This window comes from Pseudomassariella vexata (assembly GCF_002105095.1).
Source record: "Pseudomassariella vexata strain CBS 129021 chromosome Unknown BCR38scaffold_4, whole genome shotgun sequence".
NCBI lineage: Eukaryota > Fungi > Ascomycota > Sordariomycetes > Amphisphaeriales > Pseudomassariaceae > Pseudomassariella > Pseudomassariella vexata.
In genome coordinates, this window is record NW_024467959.1 from 1,112,637 (window position 1) to 1,133,678 (window position 21,042).

At 49.3% G+C, this 21,042-nt stretch overlaps 3 protein-coding genes across 3 annotated transcripts; all 3 read right to left on the bottom strand.

The window, feature by feature from the left end:
• Window positions 1–1,085: 1,085 nt before the first annotated feature.
• Window positions 1,086–2,632, bottom strand: BCR38DRAFT_482899 (fumarate hydratase; the record flags this gene model as incomplete). Its single annotated transcript, XM_040863550.1, has 3 exons — window positions 1,086–1,275; window positions 1,350–2,373; window positions 2,431–2,632. The coding sequence occupies 3 exons, from the start codon at window positions 2,630–2,632 to the stop codon at window positions 1,086–1,088; spliced, it is 1,416 nt and encodes a 471-aa protein (XP_040717902.1).
• Window positions 2,633–3,536: 904 nt separating this feature from the next.
• On the bottom strand, window positions 3,537–4,463 carry BCR38DRAFT_338486 (uncharacterized protein; the record flags this gene model as incomplete). Its single annotated transcript, XM_040855620.1, has 2 exons — window positions 3,537–3,703; window positions 3,764–4,463. 2 exons carry the CDS (start codon window positions 4,461–4,463, stop codon window positions 3,537–3,539), a joined length of 867 nt encoding a protein of 288 aa, XP_040717903.1.
• Window positions 4,464–6,838: 2,375 nt separating this feature from the next.
• BCR38DRAFT_154082 (uncharacterized protein) lies at window positions 6,839–11,281 on the bottom strand. Its single transcript, XM_040853740.1, has 5 exons — window positions 10,469–11,281; window positions 9,672–10,412; window positions 7,764–9,595; window positions 7,404–7,709; window positions 6,839–7,312 (listed from the first exon to the last, which is right to left on the bottom strand). The coding sequence occupies exons 1-5, from the start codon at window positions 11,086–11,088 to the stop codon at window positions 7,092–7,094; spliced, it is 3,720 nt and encodes a 1,239-aa protein (XP_040717904.1). The 5' UTR covers window positions 11,089–11,281; the 3' UTR covers window positions 6,839–7,091.
• Window positions 11,282–21,042: the final 9,761 nt, after the last annotated feature.

Consider the following 21,042-nt stretch of genomic DNA (forward strand, 5'->3'; position numbering starts at 1 on the left):
CGGTGACGGGTTGAGCTCGTGAAAGTGTGGGGAGAGAGCTTCAATGTAGACCAAACTTTCCTTCTTGCTGGCATGTGCTCGTGGCAATTCAATTGGCCCCCTGGCTACTACTATTACGTCGTCTAGACGAAGACGGGCGCATTCCCCAAGTCTTGTACCAACCAAAACCTCCGTGGCCAGCGATAATGAGAGCCGATTACCGATAACAGAAAAGTTTTAGTGGACCTCTAGTAGTAAAGGTTTCCTATATTAAGATTGATGTAAAGCTTTCGTAATAACAGCCAACCTCCAGAAGCGGGGCCCGCCGCTTGTCCGGAAGCCGTCCAGAGAGCCGCCCTCCAACCTCACGGCTGGGGGCGCATGATATTGTTTACCAGCAACAATGCACATTCGTGCGTCAATCTCTGCCCATAAGCCAGTTGCCATCGTAGCTGTTGGACACCTCTTGGACCGACTTCGGCTCTATCAACATATTTGAGTTGAGTTTCGGTCACGATAAGATACCCCGGAGAAGCTGAAGCATGAGAAGGCACCGAGCAAGCCTTGTTGGACCCTTGTAGGCGTCCATGCCGAGCCGACCTCGGCAGATGCCATCCCTGATGTGGACCAACTCAATTCACCTCCTCGGCGACAGCCGGTCCATTCCGGGGTTTACCGAGTCCATTGATTGGTGTTCGAGAACTGGTGAGGTTTTACACCGGTAGTCCTATCTTGACTGAAATGCCTCTTACACCGTTGTATTACAACGAATTGAGGCACATCGAAGCGTCCCGTCAATGATCTACCCTTTCATGACCAATTCAATCCAAGTTTGGTCGCATCCGGCTGTTTCCAACCTTCCGAATCAGAGTCGACCTTGTGCGCTTGAGCTCACTTTCCCCGATGTCGTAGCAGTGTCTCCTACTCGAAATAGCTGCCCTTCGTAGCTTCTTCAAACGCGGGCACCTACTGAGATGATTTTATACAAGTGTTTATTCCTGTTTAGTACTGCTAATTTCTGTGATACATTGTGCAACGATGGTGGCCAGAGTCGGTCATTCCACAGCGTTGATCGAACAGAAGCTTTTAATGCATTCACATGACACCTAGCCCTTGTAGGGCGACGGTCCTATCATGAGTTCGGGCTTGACGAGGGTATCAAACTCGTCCGAGCTGAGTGCCTTCAATTCCATGGCGCTCTCCTTCAGAGTCAGGCTCTTCTTGTGGGCGTTCTTTGCCACCTTGCTCGCCATGTCGTAGCCAATCTTGGGGTTGAGGCAGGTAACCAGCATGAGGCTAGATATGGGTTAGCGGCCAGTTTCGGTGATATCATACATGTTTTGTGGGCTATGGCGGGGATAGCGACTTACGACTCTTTCATAATGCTCGAGATCTTCTCCTCGTTCGCCTGAAGGCCGACCACGAGGTTCTTCTCGAAGGAAGCCATACCATCAGCCAGAATGCGGGAGCTGTGTAGCAGGTTTCGGATGATCAGAGGCTTGTAGACGTTGAGTTCGAATTGACCGTTCATGCCGCCCATGGTTGTTGCAACGTTGTTGCCCATGACCTGGCAGCAAACCATTGTGAGAGCTTCACACTGGGTAGGGTTGACCTTTCCTGGCATGATGGAAGAGCCGGGCTCGTTTTCTGGCAGGTTGAGCTCACCCAGGCCACAACGGGGGCCGCTGCCAAGATATCTGATATCCTGTGCGATCTTCGTGAGCGAAGTAGCCAGTGTGTTGAGAGAACCGTGCGCCTGAACGAGAGCATCGTGTGCGGCAAGGGACTCGAACTTGTTTGGTGCTGTCTTGAACTCAGTGCCGGTCATTTTGCTGACTTCCGCGGCAATGGCCTCGGCGAATCCCTGGTAAGTGTTGATACCTGTGCCAACGGCAGTACCACCCTGCGCAAGGAGTCTGAGGTGAGGCAGCGAGCTCTCAACTCGCTCAACACTCATGTCCAGTTGCGCAACGTAGCCGGAGAATTCCTGAGCCAGGGTCAGGGGTGTGGCATCTTGCAAATGTGTTCGGCCAATCTTGATGATTTTCTTCGCCTCAAACTCGTCGACCTTGTTTTGCAGAGCGTTGCGCAAAGATTTGAGGGAAGGTAGGAGGGAGCCTTCGAGCTCGAGCACGGCGGCGATGTGCATGACGGTAGGGAAGGTGTCGTTGGACGAGGCAGAGCGGTTGACATGGTCGTTGGGGTGAACGGGCTTCTTGGAGCCCATGGTACCGCCGAGGATCTCGATTGCTCGGTTGGAAATAACCTCGTTGGCGTTCATGTTCGACTGGGTGCCGGAGCCCGTTTGCCAGACGACGAGGGGGAAGTGGTCAAGCAGCTTGCCATCGGCGACTTCGGCGGCAGCCTGTTGGATAGCCTTTGCGATCTTCTCGTCTGCAGGCTCTTAGTTGGAGTTGCTCATGACAAAGTATGGTGAGGGGCAGATCTTACCGAGGCCATATTGCATGTTCACCGTAGCTGCGGCGCCCTTCAAAATACCGAAGGCCTTGACAATGGGAGGGGGCATGCGATCTTGGGGCTGGTTGATCTTGAAGTTCTCGAGAGAACGCTCAGTTTGAGCTCCCCAGTACTTGTCTGCGGGGACCTGGATCTCGCCAAAGGCATCGCTCTCGGTTCTCGTGTTGCTCGCCATTATCGATGTTGCATGCATATTTCGCTGGAATCGTAGGGAATTGAGGGACGCAGAAGAAGGTTTCGCGAAAGAAGCCGGCCGTGTGGATGAGGCATTACATATGTACGCCCGCTGCAGTTGGGGAACTGCCGTCGGCACAAGCAGGCTTCTCCTCGCTGTGCCGGCTACAGCTGTAGCTCTTCCCGATCGAAGCATGATGTACGCGCTTGGAGAAGGAACGTCTAGAGAGTGGCTTCTCAAAATCCAATATTTCAAACAAATCGCAATTGCCAATTGGGCTTGTGTAGATGTATACGATCGTTATGGAAGGATCTCTGCTTCCTTCTGCTGCTATGTTGCGCGGGATGGTTGCGCAATATATTGAAACCTCACAGAGAAAATCAATCGCGACTTTTCCGAACGGCTTCTCCACGGAAGCTCAACCCCTGTCAAAACGTCAGGTCCAGGGGTGCCTCTACCCCACACTCTGTCATCGCCATCTTGCTTCTGCTATTGGAGGTCTTCCATCTCAAGATGTTAAGATGGAAATTGTCATCATAATAGAATCAACCGCATCTGTAAATGCTCTTCGCATTACCAGCTTCCTTCCCACAACTAGCTTCCTTCCCACAATTCGTTTCGCGGCCTGTCGTTAATCGTCATGTTACGGTAAATTTCGGTCGGCGTTGTTGGAGCGCGAAATCGACCAGCCCCGGAACCGCGCGGGACATTGTCTTTGCGGGTTTGATGGAGTGAAGCTATTCCGAATTATTGGCATCATCGCAACATAGCTTAGGTTGAGCTGTCAATACGAGCAGGCTTGTGCAACCATATGAAAAATATTTCTTATTTTGCCAATACTACCATTGCTGCGTCCCTTCTCATTCACTCCATTGGAGGTTTTACATATGTTGCCCCAGAATCATTACAGCGGAACACCATCCAGGCCGCAAGTTAGCAGTCTAGAATTTTTAATCTCATCAGCCCGAGCCAGTAGTTCCTCTACATCCCAGGTAACCCACACCATCTTTCCCTTCAGAAATCTTGCCTCAGACGATGCCAGCCATACGCAAAACTGACCCGCAAGCTCAGCTACGCACCGGTCAGCAACAAAAGAATACACGATGACATCTGTCACAAAGCATAGCTTACGCTTGTCCTTAGCAATCTGGCTCATATCCACGTCAGGATTGATCTCCGTTTGCACGACGCCCGGGTGGACATTCACAACGTGTATTCCAGGGTTCTCAACCGCGAAATAGTCCACCATCTTTAGATTGGCCGCCTTGCTGGTCGCATACGCCATTACGCCCCCTGGCGAAGGCGAAACATGCGCCATAGCCGTCGACATGTTCAACAGCACAGCATCGGGGGCGGCGCGGTGAGCAAATACCTGTAGGGCATTCAACGTGCTGAGTACGTTCAGTTCGAAATCTCGCATCAGAAGCGTCGGGTCGTAATCCACGACCGGGGCCAGTTTTTGTAACGAGCCGGCATTCGAGACGAAGATGTCGATCTCGCCAACCTCATCGATGATGGTCTGGACAGCTTTGTCGACTTGTTCGCGTCGCACTAAGTCGGCAGACTGGTAGAGAACAGTCGTACGCTCGCTTCCGGCATTTTTAATTGCCTCGGCTGCCGTTTGGAGCCGTTCGAGACGCCGGCCGAGAATAGACACGGACTTGGCACCGGCTTGGGCAAAGGCTATTGCAACCGCCTTGCCGATTCCAGTGCCGCCGCCGGTGATCACAATGTTTTTACCAGCGACAGATAGCTCGGGACGCTTTGGATCGATGAACGGATATGGCTCGCGGTGCCTTGTCTTGGTGAAGGAGAAAGGGAACGGTTCCATGGTGAGTATTATGCTTGCTTGGAAGATGAGCATCGAGAGCACGGATTGATAGTGACGTTCCTTCTCCTTATGTACTACTTCTCATCACCGTTGGCACATGTCCGAGGTTGGTGAGACGTACCTATATCTGCTTCAAGTAACTCGTGACATCATCGTTGACAAGATATGAGTGTTCAACTGTCTCCTATTCTGCTAACCAAGCAGTATGATGCCTGCTACAGATAACCCGCTATGCAGGTGGCTGACTCGACATAGCGATAAGGCTTGAGCACGCTCTGTCCCCAGACTCTACAGAAGCTTGTGTTGATTCTCGTCCGAACTTCTACCAATCACCATGAAGATACGACCGCTACCTCAAACCGGAAGGCCAACGGCCGCGGGTGGACAATGATGAGGCTTGCTGTATTTCCGTTCCTCCCGGTTCGTTTTACCAAGATAATGAGTCCGTCTACTTTATTTTCAGTAGCCGTGACCGGCTCAGGAGGGGTGGTTGTGTGGTTCGTCCTTGCACTGATGAGTACGAGTCTTTTTGTTTCTTGTTCCATGGAAGTGAAACGATACGGCTTGTTTACTGGGCTGAGCTATGTGTAAGGAAGATGGTAAAAACGGTAAGATGGTTTCGAAGACTGAATATGATGCAGACACTGTTGTTCGAAGGCTTTGAGTGTTCGATATGAAGTAAATTGGCAGATAAGATGTTTCCAAAGAAAAAAAAAGATCTGTAAAATTGAAAAAAAAAAGAAAAGAAGAAAACCAGAAGTATGACTTCCCCTAACAAAAGCAGTTTTGGTTCATGTTCCAACACAGGGCCACTACTACACCTCTCACCGTACATGTCCATCTGTGAAGACTCGAATGTAAAACCCATACTCCTTCAACCCGCAAGCAAATAACAGACACATCAGTACATGCCTGCTGCTATTTTTTCCCTTCAGCATGCCCCAGGTCCCTTTCGACAGCAGTGCATTCCCAACGGCGCCGCCGACTTTCTTCCCAGGACCCTTGGCCCCAGCTGCGCTCGAGATGCTGTTGCCCACGCCTCGGGTGATGGAACCGACTCCGTCGCTAACGGGTTTGGTAATGTTGCCGGCCGTGTTAGTAGCTCGATTTCCAGCCTGATAGTTGTGAACAGATGCCAGGTCGCCGATCAAGTTGACTGGGCTTTTGAGTTTGGAAGTTGGTACGAGATTTGTGGTGGGCGCCTTTAAAAGCAAGCGAAATTGAACGAGTCTGAGAATTGGGTTGATTTGAAGTAGAGGATATTTTGGAATAGCTATTTCCTCAGTGAAAATGAGATATTATCAGGTACGATGGAAACTCGCACATCCCTATTTCCAACATTGAGGCCCGGGCCAGGACGTCGTCATTTTCGAATTCCTGTAAGTGACGTCAAAATTAGATGAATAACATCGTCTAATTCCAATATCAAACCCTATTACATTCGAAATGCATGCATGTATGTATCCGCGCTTGAGCGACTGACGTCAAGTTACTTAGGCTCTGGCTTCACAATATGCAGCTAGATTACACCATCAAGTAGTTCCGGGCTTGGTGGCTAAAATCGAACTAGTCACTGCAATAATGGGTAACTTTTCGACGATTGCCACTCGACAAATACAGAGTAGGTCAAAAGACTGAAAGTGGCGCTTAGAGGGGCTGGTCCCCATCATATCATGGTATTCCGAGGAGATTCCTGTGGACGACCTGGAATACTAAAGTAAAGTGGAGATATGCATTGCATCGTTGCCCCTATTCAACCCGGTATTCATACAGTGCAATATATCGCCCGATTCTGATACCACGAGTGCATTATACGTCAAAGGTTTAAAGAGACTGCAACTTACCGGGTCATGATAAGAGCGTCAGTAGGCAATCTTGTCCACCAAACGCATTTTTTGTTCTCAAGAGAGTGACTCTAGAGTTCAGCAAGTTAACATACTGAGCCAAGACCACACTCATAAAACAGCAACAACGTCATTATCTACTAATTATATGCCTCCCTACAGCAAACGTCCCATGCAGCATGTATCCGAGCCCGTATGAACAGAACAGGCGCTATTTCCTCTCTCCCCTTTTTCTTTCCCTCCACACCAAGAATTTCAGACCAGACCTAAGGCCGTAACATCATCATCCGTCTAAGTAGGCTCTGAGCTGAATCAACTGACAGTGCAAAATTGCACCACCCAGTCTTTGTTGTCTTTCGGTAGAAAGACCTCTAGGATATTCGTACAAAATTCAAGAGAATTAGTCCAACAGAAATGTTTTGCGGACCATCCAGTCGTCCTCGGCGCCTTCTCTTACAGGCGTAATCCTGAAACGTGAAGTGTACAGGTTGCTTGCCCAAAGGGTTACAGGTGTCGAAGACACAACCAAAGAGAGTATAGAGAAGAATAAATGTGACACGAACGGGATGAAGGTATTGTGGGGGTTTGGTGGGTAACGGGCACGCAACAACTCGCTGCTACAGTGCGTCTTCTTAAGCTCGAAAGCTGGAGAAGGTAAACAGCACCGGACAAAAGATATAGAAATACATGTTGGCAGATGTAGCTGAGCCAACAATTGGTTCGGGTCAAGGCTTTCAACGGCAAAGATAGCCCGGAAGGTCGAACAGACAAGGTTATTGTGCTTTCAGGAGTTGAGCGTTTTGATCATCATCTTGATCTTGCGCTTGTCCACCACGAGCAGGTTTCGCACGCTGAAGACAGCGTGCATCGTGTCAACGACCTTATGGAAGCTGCTTGCGGCCCCGCGCTCCTGGGTAAACCTAACAATGCAGAGCGGGTTGCGCTTGCCATGCTCGATGACCGTCATGATCTCTGCAGCGAAAGAGACTTCCTTCATGTTGAGATCTGACGTAGATGTGGGTTAGCGATCGGATGAAACAGAAAGAGGTAAAAAAACAAAAGAACTTATGGCAAAATGAAAACTAAAGTTACGTACAATTCTTTGCGCCCACACGGCCAAAAACGAGATTCCGGTCCTTGTCAACCTGAACATCCCGAATACCATACCGGCGCCATTCCCTCAACAAGATAGCGATCTCCTGGCGAGCGCGGCGTCGAGGAATAGTGAAGCAAATATGCTGCGTCGCGGGCTTCACTCGGAATAGGCGAGCCAACCAGTTCTGTTGCGGTTCGATATTGCGGGTTGTTACATCGTCATTCCGCTGGTTGCTATGGGGCGGGCGGGCAGGATGGCTGAACATTCTGACAGGCTCGGGGCTGGGAGATTCGTCAAATTCGGGACCTGCAAGCCAATCAACATCGTGTCTCTCATCGTATAATAAGGTAGCCAGTTTACCTAAAGCAAGGGAAAGCTTCATCTCTTCTTGATCTTTACTATTTCGCCAGAAAGCAAAGCTGAAACTCTTCTTCCTGGCAGGTGGTATAGGGCCAGTGGACGAGGCATTGCTGTCAGAATAGGGCGTACCCTCCGTTCGACTAGAGCTAGAGCCGCCCTTCGAGTTGAAGATGTCATCCTTGTCTTTGGATGATCGCTTGAACCAAGATGACTTCTTGACAGCACCGAATGAATTGCTTTGAAGTGGCGTAAAAAGCTCTTCGGGGATGGTTTCTTTGATCTCGCCACACGCATACTGTTGTCGAAGGCTGAGCTCTTGATTTGACTGAGGATAAGCCGTAACGCGTTTAGATAGCTTCTTGCGAATGTTGAGTGGGGCCGGAGCTTTCACGGGGCTAGGCTTGTCCGCGGGCGACTTGACCATGCGAATCGTCTTTTCGTGACGAGCTAGATATTCTAGTCCCCTGCGCTCTTCAACCAGGCCGACAGTACGATGGTCAAATGCATGGTCACCAACTGGTGCAGAGACGATACGATGCTTGTCCTGGTCTCCACGAGAGGATTCTCTCTGATTCTCAGAAATCGAAGGCAAGGGAATGGTGTCTTTACCCCATTGCGTACTATACTGGGAGTAAATAGGGGCTGAAGCCACCCTGCGTTCTGTCTCGGCCTTCTTTGAACCGACAGGCGGAACAAGTCGATTCAGGTGCGCCATCATTCTATCAACGTGTCCAGGTGATTCATTAGACTTCTCCCGGCGCAGCTCGGTTCTCTTCTTGGCTAGCATCAGTTCGTGAAGGATAGAGTCAGTGGGTGGTGGAGCCGGTGGCAAAGGCCGGGCATCCCACGGCCGCGAATCCCGTTTTGGTTCCTTCCCAGCCTGAACAGCGGGCGTTGGCGTGTCCATGACCACGGAGAGTGACTTGGAGTCCGGCGCCGCCTCCACGACGCTAGACTCCATCATTGATGGCGCACAAGAGGAATTGCCGAGATACGAGTCCGGTGAAAGCAGTGAGCTGTTAAAAGCTTCGTCGCAATCTTTAGCAATACTATAGCTGAACTGTCGCAAATCTTCGTTCCAGATGCTGCTTCTGTCATCAGTCTCAGACCCGTTGGCCATCGGTTGCGTCCCATGACGGGTTCGACCTAAGCCCCTGGAGCGCTTGACCTGCCCTACGGGGCTTGTTGGCGACGTGAGGTCCTGATCATAACTCGAATCGTCACAAGCAATACTGGTGAGCACTCCGTGTTTGACCGAGCGCCTGCGCACGTGTGAAAAGTTAACGCCCCGTTTATGGCGCGAAGCTGGTCTCTTATGTGTTCCGTCTCCGCTCCTGACTGAATTCAGAGAGCGGCGCGACGACATTATGCCACTAGCTGCGGCAATACCTCGATTTCCCCTGGCCCGTCGTGAATACGTGGAGCTGCTTTTGATCGACCCGCTTCTCATCCACTGCAAGTTGGTCGTTCGTGTAGAGCTCTTTGCCAGACTTCCATTTCGGTGAACGATGATCTTGGCATGACTGACTTCGCCATTGTCGTCCATAATGCGCGACGACTTGTACGGGTCGTAGCTCTGTATGGTTCCGCCGCCATCTGTAGCTGTCTCCATCGCATTGTCATCAGTCGCCATGTTGGAGATGACCGTAAACCGTGATGGGGTCCTTCCATATCGAGCAGGGAACTCGAGCGTGGTGATTTTTTTCGTCCAGTTTGCAGGGCGTAGGTGGTGGTAGTCGCTAGAGGAGTATGTCAAATCGCCACCATAATCTTCCAGTTGTTTCTCGCGGTAGTTGCAGAGCAGCCAATAGAAAAGCTTTTGGTCATTGGGCCTATTCGTGGCGTCAGTAGAAAGCTCGAGGCAATGAAAGCTCGGGATCGAGTTGGGAGCAAATCGTTTCAACTTACTCTTCGTTCATCAATTTCAATGCAAGCTCTCTCTCCGTGAACATGTGCCACATGGACTTGAGCTGTCGTAGGGTTTGCAAATCAATTTCGTCGGGGGTCAAGCGGGTGATCCTTCCGTGCTTTCGAATATCATTCAACTGATCGTCGTGCCGCTTACCATTTAGATCGTCCAGATAGTCGTATTGAACGATGAAGCTATGCTTCCAAATCTGTCGGATCGTGATGCGATCGTTGGGTTCTGGCTGCAGCATCTTGCGAATCAAGTCCTTGCTACCCCTACTGAGAAATGCAGGCTCTTCGTATGCCCCCGCCTTAGCCTTTGCAAGCAGGCGAGGAAGGTCACCATTGGGATCATCGAATGGGAGACGGGCAGATAGGCAGGCGTATAAGATAACACCAATACTCCAAATATCAACTTTGTCTCCACGATAGCCATGCTTCCTTCGGCTCACCAGCTCTGGGGCGGCGTAATGGGGGCTTCCGCAGGCAGTTTTCAGCTTGTGGTTTGGGCTCTGTTGGATGGCGGCCATCCCAAAGTCGGCGATCTTGATTTGACCCTCTCTTGTCATCAAAATGTTCTCTGGCTTCAAGTCTCGATGACAGATGTTGAACGAGTGGCAATAGTCCAGGGCGCTGATCATCTGTCGAAAGAAGAAGATGGTCTCTTCTTCGGGCAATGGCCCATGGATGTTGATATACTCGAAAAGATCGCCTTGCTCGACATATTCTAAAACCAGATAGCTATATAAGAGTCAGTAAATCCGCTTTATGATAATAGGAGACATAGAGCAACTTACATTTCCGAGCGATTCTCCCAGATATCGAATATTTTCATGATGTTTGGGTGGTCAATCAACTTCAGGACGGCGACCTCTCTCTCGATGGACAGAGGCATGCGATTGTCGGCGGTGAATCCGGGCTGCTTTCGATCCCATTTGTCTAGCGAAGCGAGGCTACTAGCCTGTGTCATTTGGCAACCATGCTTGGGCAGTATCTTGACAGCGACTTGTTCCTGAGTGATGCGATGTCTCGCAAGTCTTACCCGACCTGCTGATCCTTTACCAAGGGTTCGGCCAAGTTGCCAAGGACCAACGTGAGTCTTTCGTTTGCCGCTGGATGCCCCACTTGATGTCGATAGCTGCGATACACGCTTCTCGGCATCTCCACCATCTACTCGGGAATACGTGAGCGACTGCGTTGTAGACGGGGCAGATGCGTAGTGGCGCGCGTCATCTTCAGCTTGTGGAGTTGCACTTTGCCACGAAGTTCTCGGGTTCGCTTGGACCGCACTAGGATCGGAGTTCTGAAGCTTGCTGCGTTTTCGAGCATGCTGTGTTGAGGTGTTGACGACGCGATCAGTGGCATCGCCAAGCGGCGCTCGGGAGGATTGGGACTGATGGATCCCACGAGCGTCCATTTTAACACATTGCTAGGCAATCTAGGTCGATTCAAGAGCTTCTGCAAGTGGCTTCAAACAATATACCACTCGAGGGCCAGGAATGAGCGGATGAAAAAGGAAGGCGTAAGTGGATGGTGGTAGGCCAGTTCGAGGTAGGGAAGTGAGTGGAAGGCGCAACTCCCAAGGGTACACCTACTACCACAAAGAGCCGAGAAATCTTTGGCAATAGAAACGAGGGTGTGCAATCAATAAAAAGAGAGGGAAAGCACAAGTTGACCTGTACTGCGTTGTTCAAGCCTAAACGAGTGGTCAACCTCGGCGAGTTGTGGAATGTGGTGTTTCGGCGGCGGGGTTCTCGATGTTTAGCTACCTGTGGCTGCCAAAAGACTAAGGTGCGTTGCTGGATGCATGCCCGTAAAATGCCATGCAATCCAAGCACTGGGGTACCATTCGTGAATTGTCAAGGAAGGAGCAACAAAATCAAAGTTCTGCATTAGCAACGGCTTGATTATGATTTCAATCTCAATGTCATCAAGAAATTCAAGGCCATACCTTAAAGTACACATTGCACTGTACCAAGCTACAAACCTCCATTGCAATGAGACAGCCCTCTTCAAATGGAAGATATTTTCAAGTGTCTTGTTCATATGGCCGTCTAGGCAGCCGTAGAAAGATATTGTGCCATACAAGTATGCGAGACTTATAACCCGGACAAACATGGTTCTCACACCTGGTGAATTAGGGACACAATGGTGGGCATATTCGCCAATATGTCCAGCATTTGCAAAATAGGCCAACAACTCGTTGTCATGTACGACAGAGTCTTGATGGACCGGTGTAATAGTGAAGTTGCAAATGGACCCTCACCTGCTTAAGTAATTTTATCACCCTCTGATATTCGCGTGCCGCGGTCGGCACCCTCCGTTTTTGTTTCACCCAATCCGCCCCACCTGACCCGCTCACCGCTCCAATCAGAACCTTGCCTCGGGGACCAGGAACTGTTGGGCCAGATCCCAGCGTCCCACCGCACAGGCTAGACCTAGAAGACTGATACGCTGTCCCTGAAAGACAGTCATCGGCTATAAACCGTGTTATACGATGTAAACCGCTTTCATCCCTCGTTATAAGTTTAAGGCTATAACAGAAGCAGATCGCTATTCGGAGGCGGCCGAGATTCACTCCTCACAAATGCGGGATTGTGCTTACGGCCTGCAGGCTATTATATCACCATAATAACCCGAAAATGATACGAATTAAAAATCTACAAGGCGATTGCAGTTACTCAAACCGCCGTTTTTAGGCTTGACGAGTTTTGTCTCTAAAATATCTTGAGAGTTCATATATACCGCCAATTCTGACGATAAGAATATCTACGAAGAGTACGTAATCGAGAGGACTATCGTAGCACAATATCAATTATATAGTGCAGGTATTGAAGAACATGCTAGACACTTGAAACAGCTTCATTTTCGGCATAATATACGCAAATTTGCGTGTTATTGAAATATAAGACTTGTATGTGTGTAGGCTAATTTGGCTGTACGAAAGGTAAGTTCCACATGGTATTTGCAAAGATTCTTTACATATGTTTGTGTGGAAGTAAATATCGATATGAAGGGACTTTCCTTCCTCCGACTCTGACTATTTCTCAAAGCGCTGATTCCCAAGATTCTGCCCCTTCAGATCAATCTCATACAGGAACACCGAAGTTACAAGCCCAGTCCACTCAGGCCGGTCATCGTACAAAAGATTGTCGGGAAGGAACGGTCCGGAGACAGCACAATGGAAGCCACTTTAGTGAATGTCATTGTGAATGATTGTTCCAAAGCGCGACAGGTCCTGCTGCCTTTGAGACGAAGCTGCGTCTAGATGCGACAAGGCCCCAATAATTCAACTCGCCAAGCTAGACAGTATTATTATTTGCAACGTGCAATTTGGCGATCTGATCATAGTACAGGATGCCTCCGGACATTGGAGGCAACAGAAAAAAAAGCAGCGAAACTGCTCATAAACCCAATGCAGGATGCTACAGTCGCCAGGTTGGATGCTATCTCCCACAGTGCAAGGCCACTGAACAAGCGGCTATCGACGCTCAAGCGGGAAGCAGACAACTGCTGTTGCATTGATGGCGGAGAATCGATCTTCCAAAGGGTGAATAACGCCTTTCCCCTTGGTTTGGTATGTTCTCTATGCTTCCCGCCTAAAATACATTAAACCGCACTGTTTAGGCACAACACATAGTAGTCTTGCTGGTTCGGTTGTGAACAGTGGGAAGACAGTAGCGGAGTTCGTTCAGTATGTTTGCATGAAAGGCTGACATTCGCACTGTTGTAGTCGCAGGAGTTGTTCAAGTTAAGGCCATCTCCAAAGGCTTACGGAAAAAGGCACCATAGACACGGGCAACCGCTTGTTCACCACGTAATTAGCCTAAAACTTTGCGCCGTGAAAGATACGAGTCGGAACTAGCAGAATGTTTATTACGGATCCGGGTTCAAATATTAGTGAGGAAGACCGTGGAGGACTGTCATAGTCACTCATAAGGTGGTTGGTTGTATGGAGAATGATGCGGAACCGCTGGACGATCCCAGGTTGTCTCCAGTTTTGACTGTACATGCGATTTCGACAGGATAATCGCGAGAAGTGATACATCCAGCAGTGTTGGTGCGCTAAGTTTCGAGGCAAGGTGACAGGACAGATATATGTAGTGGGAACTGTGTAGACCCTGAAATCCCGACACAGGAGCCCAGCAACAGGAGATCCACACAATCCAGAGGATTACATTAGATGGTTGCAATCAGCCAATACACCCTGAAAAACGAACACCTCCCAAGAAAAGCAATATGATCTTCAATTTCATGCATCGTTGTTCATCAAAGCAGACGGAATTGGTGTTGTTGAAGATGCCGTGAATAAAAGTATCTGCGGATTTGGTCGCAACTCAAAATGCTAGGTAAGGTCAATGGGGGTAGGATCCAGGTGTCCGAGGATCTGCCGAAAGAGTTAATCCCCGCAGTCAAAGTACGTACCCGTGCCACACCCCACTTATTTCGGGCTCACTTGAGCTCACTAGCGTAAGTTGGTGCTGGACACCGATTTGGCCAATTTCTCGACTAACTTATCTTCAAACCACCATATCTTTACCAAAACAAAGTATTTTTTCGATCGCGATGGATTCGAACAACAGCGTCTTACGAAGAACTATTACCTTTGACCTAGTAGAGTTTTACCGGTTACAGAAGGTAGAGAGATAGTTAAAAAGAAGGTCGAAGATAAGGTAGCGAAAGTATAGCGAGTTCTAGATAAACATCACGAAGGGCTACGTAATGTAGCTAAAAAGTCGGGTTTTAATACTGTAAAAGAAGGTAGACGACTTCGATTAGTAAGTCGAGTACATCCAGTAGAATTTATCGAAACTGGTTATATATTACGAGTGTTATGTAGATATTAATCTAACATTGAGAATACTACTATTTCCTGGCCAAATCGGTGTCCAGGACCAGTGAGCTGAAGCAGTCCGAAATAAGTGGGGTGTGGCACGGGTACCTCTTTATTTCGCGTGCCTGAGTGGTATCGCCTGTCGATAAGATCGCGCTTTCAACCGAATTTGAGCGCGTCTCTGCAGAGTTCTGGACCCCACGCGTGTTTGCCAATGTTACCCCAGACCCTCAAACTCCCAACTTGGGCCACTTGGGCAACTTGGGAACCTTTGCCAACAGTTTAAATCTTCCCAGCACCTCATCACACTTCACATCGACAAATTTTGTGGTCACAACTGTTTCTGGGCTCTTACGGATCCCCGTCAAGATGCCGTCAGTCACGTCCCGCCGCCGCTCTCGATCGGTCTTCGAGGATGGAGATGGTGACGAGCCATCTGGATCAGAAGTCGGAAAACGACAGAGGCGACATCAAAATGGCACCAACTTGAAGGGAGAGCCAGAGAGTGAGGACGACCGCCCGTTTCCGACTGCAGCGTCGAGACGCTCGCGCCCAAAGGCAAATGGCACTTCGAGTGCAAGGAGACTGGACCAGCCCGACACTGAATACCAGCCTGGTGCTATCGTCCGAGTGCTAGTCAAAAACTTCGTCACATACGAGCATGCCGAGTTTCTCCCTGGACCCAACTTAAACATGGTCATTGGACCAAACGGAACCGGCAAGAGTTCCCTGGTCTGCGCCATCTGCCTCGGACTGGGATTTTCTCCTAAGACGCTTGGCCGCGCAGACAATTGGAAAGAGTTCGTTAAGCACGGGAAAGATACTGCTATTGTGGAAATCGAAATTCAGAAGCGGCCAGAAGACCGGCGTAATCCCGTATTCAAAGTGCAAATCTCACGAGAAGACAACAACAGGAAGTGGTGGTTGAATGACCAAGAGACCCCCTTCAAGTCAATACAAGAAATGCAGAAGATATATCGCATACAAATCAACAACCTCTGTCAGTTTCTCCCTCAAGACAAGGTCGCTGAGTTTGCCGGTCTCAGTCCAGTACAGCTGCTTCACGAGACGCTCAGAGCTGCTGCGCCAGAACAGATGATCAACTGGCAGGCACAGCTGAAGGAATATCACGCAGACCACAAGAAGCTGCAAGATTTACTTGCATCTACCTCAGAGACCTTGCAAAGCCACGAGGCCCGCCAACAGGGATTACAAGCAGATGTCGACAGACTGAATGAGCGTGAAGCAATTAAGGAGAAGATTGATGACTGGAAAAAGGCTCGTTCCTGCGCCGAGTACGACGCCGCCCGTGATAGATACCGAGAGGCGAACAGGAAGAGGAAGGATGCAGAAAAGCGGCTGAAAGAGCTCGAAAATGCTTCGGGGCCAGCCCTTGAAGCCGTGAATCAAAAGGAAGAATACCAAGCAAAAATAGAGGCAGTTATTGTGCAGCGGAAGAAACTGTTGAAAAATGCTGAGGCTGGTGCTGCTCAAGGTCTTCAGGCTATAGAAGCTCAAGATGAGGTGATTGAAAGTGTCCAGGCAAATATGACTGCCGAGAGAAAATCATTTCAAACGAAAAAGGACGAAGTTGGAAAGACCCGCAAGATTATCACCACACTCCAGGGAAGAAGAAACAAGGAGCCCGTGCCGTTCAACAATTCTGAGTGGAATGAGAAAATTGTAAGTAATGTCGACGCGTAAGGCACTATTCCTTACTAATGAGATCTCTCCTATAGCGAGCACAGGAGCACATCTTACACGAGACTGAAGCGGAGAAACGAGAAGTAAGCGCCCGCATAGAAGAGATCCTGCAGGCGGGCCGCGAAGTCCAAAAGGAACTTAGGTCTAATGCCCAAAAGATCGATGCCTTGAACTCACAAGAAGGTCAACAACTCCACATGTTGGAGAAGGATGAGCCTGAAATTTTTAAAGGATGGCAGTGGCTGCGCGAAAACCAACATGAGTTCGAGAAAGAAGTTTTCGGACCACCGATGCTGACCTGCTCTCTGAAAGATAAACGGTACACGGATGTCATCCAATCTCTGCTCTCTAAAGATGACTTCCTGTGCTTTACGGCACAGACACAAAATGACCACAAGAAACTCAGCAACAAGTTCTACAAAGAAATGGGGTTGTCGGTCTCAATCAGGACATGTGGACGAGACTACCAGTCTTTCAGACCGCCCATGTCGGGGCAAGAAGCGCGCCGGCTAGGCCTCGATGGATTTGCCATTGATAACCTGGAGGGCCCAGAGCCGGTTCTGGCCATGCTCTGCTCTGAAAAGAAATTGAACACATCTGGTGTTGCGCTCAGGGAGGTCAGCAATGAGCAGTTCGACGAGTTAGTGCATGGCGAAAAGATCCCACAATGGGCTACGGGAGAGACGAATTTTCGCGTTGTTAGGCGAAGAGAATATGGCCCTGATGCAACTACCACGACCACGCGGAAAGTTAGACCCGGGAAGTACTGGACTGACCAACCCGTGGACAACGTGGAGAAAGTCAAACTCCAACAAGTTCATGAAGAGAAGACCGAGGTGAAGAAGCGTCTCCATGCCGAATTCAAAGAGAAACAGGATCAACTGGAGAAGCTACGGGCCAATGACGAAGAGTTGCAGGCGACGATGGTAAGTTTTTCAACGGTCAGTAAGTAGACGGCGCTGACGTCGCCACAGATCGAGCTCAAGAGACAAAAGAATGAGCTGCAGCTTGCGAATACTCAGTGGCAGGCTCTCCCAGACAAGATCGGTAAGACTGGCCAATGATTGCTGAAAGTTCTGAACTAACGACCATCAGCGGTGGAACAGGAGAATCTGAATGCCTTGCTACAAGACCTTAGTGCGTGCAAAGCAAGGATGGCTGGTCTCGAGGCACAACATGACGAGGCAATTATTGGGAAGGCCAAAGCCGTTTTAAGCTACAAAGACAAGATTTCTGCAATCCGAAATGCTCACCAAGCTGCGCTGGATGTGGAAATTCGCCTCATTGAGGCCAGATCAGACGTTAGAGGCCTCAAAGAGCGTAACATGCTAGTTCTGCAAAATCTTGAGGCGAAGAAAGAGGAGATAGGAATCTGGGTCGGGGAGGCCGAAACGGCTAAAAGAGAGGCACACAAGGCGCGTGAAAAAGTTCAAGCCATGGTGTCTGAGGACGAGGGACACGGCATTGAATATTACAACGGCCTGATTGCGGGGAAAACACTCGAGGATATCGACCATGAGATAGTTTCTGAGGAAGCGCAGCTTGAGCTGATCCACGGAGCTGATCCCAGCGTACTACGGCAATTCGAGAAGCGACGGCAAGAGATTGAAGCTTTGGGTAAGAAAAAGGAGGAGCTGGCGGGAAAGCTCAAAGCAATCGGCGAGCACATGGATGAACTAAGAAACAGATGGGAGCCGAAGCTCGACGAGCTCATGGCCAAGATCAATGACGCCTTCAGCAACAACTTCGCCAAGATCTCGTGTGCCGGCGAGGTTGGAGTTCACAAAGACGAGGACTTCGACCAATGGGCCATCGAGATCAAGGTCAAATTCCGGTATGTGCCAAAACCTCAATTCTTTTCTGAAGCTGTGAAAGAAATTAACAATGCCGCCAGTCCGAACGAGACGCTCCAGCAGCTTAATCAGCACCGCCAATCTGGTGGCGAGCGCGCCGTCTCTACCATCTTCTACCTGATGGCGCTGCAGTCGATGGCACAAGCCCCTTTCCGGGTCGTGGACGAAATTAATCAAGGTATGGACCCGCGCAACGAGCGTATGGTGCATGAGCGCATGGTGGAGATTGCCTGCCGTGAACACACGAGCCAGTACTTTCTGATCACGCCGAAGCTGCTTACGGGTCTGCGGTACGACGAGCGGATGCGCGTCTTATGCATTGCCAGCGGCGAGCACATGCCCGAGGAGGGCCGGAAGCTAAATTTTAGCAAATTGATCAGCATTCGGCGCGCTCTGAAAGCGGCGGCATAGGGACCGGGAAAGCTCGTCTTAGCGCAGCAGCATTCTGAATAGGTCACGATAGTTAAGAGGTCACGATGTGATGAAGATACTCGACCATTGTTTGTAGCGGTGCGGCGGGCGTTATCAGGAGAATATGCGACAAGTGGAACGGTTGCTAGAGCTTATGGCGTCAACCCCCGGAGGAGGTGCGATTATGCCCAATATGGTTGCGAGATTTAATATCTACCAAGGCCATGATTTACTAGGCACTATTGAAGTTCACGTTGATACGCAGGCCGCTCGCGTACCTGTGCATCCAGTTTAGCGCTCTAGCCAGCGCGAATCCCGGCTGCGATCACACCTTACGACACCACTTTGTCACAAATTCCCAGGCACTCCGATTTCGAAGTCCAAGTTCCAACAGACATATACGTTTTTTATGTTATTTTAAAACAGCTCGACAATTTGTGAAGCAGTGCATGCTTACCGATAAAACTTGACTAAATCGTATATCATCTTTATCTTTATCTTCTACCATCCCCCACCACCCCACCGGTAACGTTAATTGAGCATAATACTGCAAAAACACTACATTTTTACTTACACATAATTCCGTACATATTGAAGCTATTTATACCGTAGTTATACCATTATGTAGCTATTGTTATGGAGTTTAAGAATATCGCCACCTCTTGACTGTACGACCACTTCGTGTGACTACAACGGCCGGCAAATCATCGGCCGTAGCCTCTGATTCTGATGAATCAACCCCTTCATCCTCAACTTCCACAACTTTCCCATTATTGGCTGGTTCTTGACGGTTATTAGGGGGTATAGGCTCCCCTGCAGCTAGTGCTTCTGATACTGTTATAAAACGGCGATTCGGATTTGGCAGTGACTTGTGCTTTTTACCCCTTTTCAAGCGGTCTAGTTCCTCCTGTAATGCCGTAGCCTTAGTGCGTTCGGCTACCAACTCTGCCTCTAAGGCTTCAACCCCCTTTGCAACCTTCTGTAGCCTATAGCGGCTATGTGGGCTTGACTTGTTCGCAAAGTTGCGGATTCGACGGCTCGTACGGGGTGTAGAATCACTGTCAAGTCCAGGGGCTTGTGGCGGCGGTGGAGTGCCCCTTTTATCAACATCTACCTGGATTTCTGGATGCCGTAGTGCCTTGGCCCTTGAAATTGACCAATTTCCAGTAGTTCTCCAGCCAGATTTAATGATCTTATCTGTTATAGCCTTGCGTGCAGTACTATAACACCGGATAAAGTTGACTTTATCAACTGGCGCCGCATCCGTCATTCTATCCAATTTACTGACTTCTGCCCTATAGGCCGACTTCAATACGTTAAAGGGGCCATTGTCATTTGGCTGTAAGCCATGGGAAGTGTGTGCCGGTAAGTAACAACAGTATACATTGTACATAAAGCACGTAGTCATCCACTCATCCTATATAGCCCAATTAGTACAGTTATACTGCAATAACCAGAAGACTTACAGATACGTGGGATCCATGGCCATCTAGTATAATTAGCCTAGCATCAGAGGGGTCTGCTGGCTGCGTCTGAGGCAAGTATACGTCAATAAGCCACTGATGGCCTATATGGTTGTCTGTCCAGCCATTTGGTGACGTTATATAGCGCCAGTGGGGACAGATCTCTCGGAATTGGTCAATGAACCACTGTTTTTGGAGCTCTTTGCCCTTAAACACTATATCTGGCTCTAGAAGGCGGCCATCGGCTGTAGTGGCTTCAATAAATGTAGTCCAACTACGGCCCTGTGAGCTCTTAATTATAGCCTTCTGTTGGGCGTCAGAACTCCCCAATACGAGCCCGTCAAGGCCTATAGTATAGTAATTAGCATAGATAATTGCCTAAGAGACTAATAGATAGTTACCAAAGCCAGCCATTATGCCTCCCTTATCGACATTAACTGTATTTTCTGGCTTAATCCAGCCGTATTCTCTCTCACGGATATCAAAGTACCAATGTACGGCTTTTGGTGTAAACGAGTTGAATCGAGCTGTCTCCTGCTTTCTACCCATCTTGGTACGAATTTCTGGATGTCTAGAGACAAATCGGTTGAGCCAATTCTTCCCTAATTCGTTGGTATCCCCCTGTTGAGCCAAAAGTGTAGAAACGCAAGCGCGTACGTGATTGTGCGTAGGGGCATATCCCAAGGACTCTTGTCTGATGATCCAGTCGACTATACGGCTTTCTTGGGCTATATAAACCCGCTTGCTGGTCGGTATAGGGTTGTCTGGCCACCCTTTGCCTTTGATTCTGTCGGAAAGGGTCTGCTGCGGCACTCCATGCTTCTGGGCGGATTTATACTGCGACAGGCCATTATCGGTAACATCTAGAATAGCCTCAGCTATCTGGTCCTCTGTCCAGCTACGGCGCGGCATTTTGGTGTACTGAAGCGTAGTACTTATAGAATAATAGTCAAAGGGGCATCGTGGCCTCAAAAGTAGTAGAATCAGAATTTTACGGCTGCCGGAACTCCGTAGTACCGATGTGGAGTATCGTGTAACCTTTCTAAAAATGCTAAATTGAAAACTCTGTTCAATTCGCTATTTATTCGTGCAATCGGCTTGTAAAT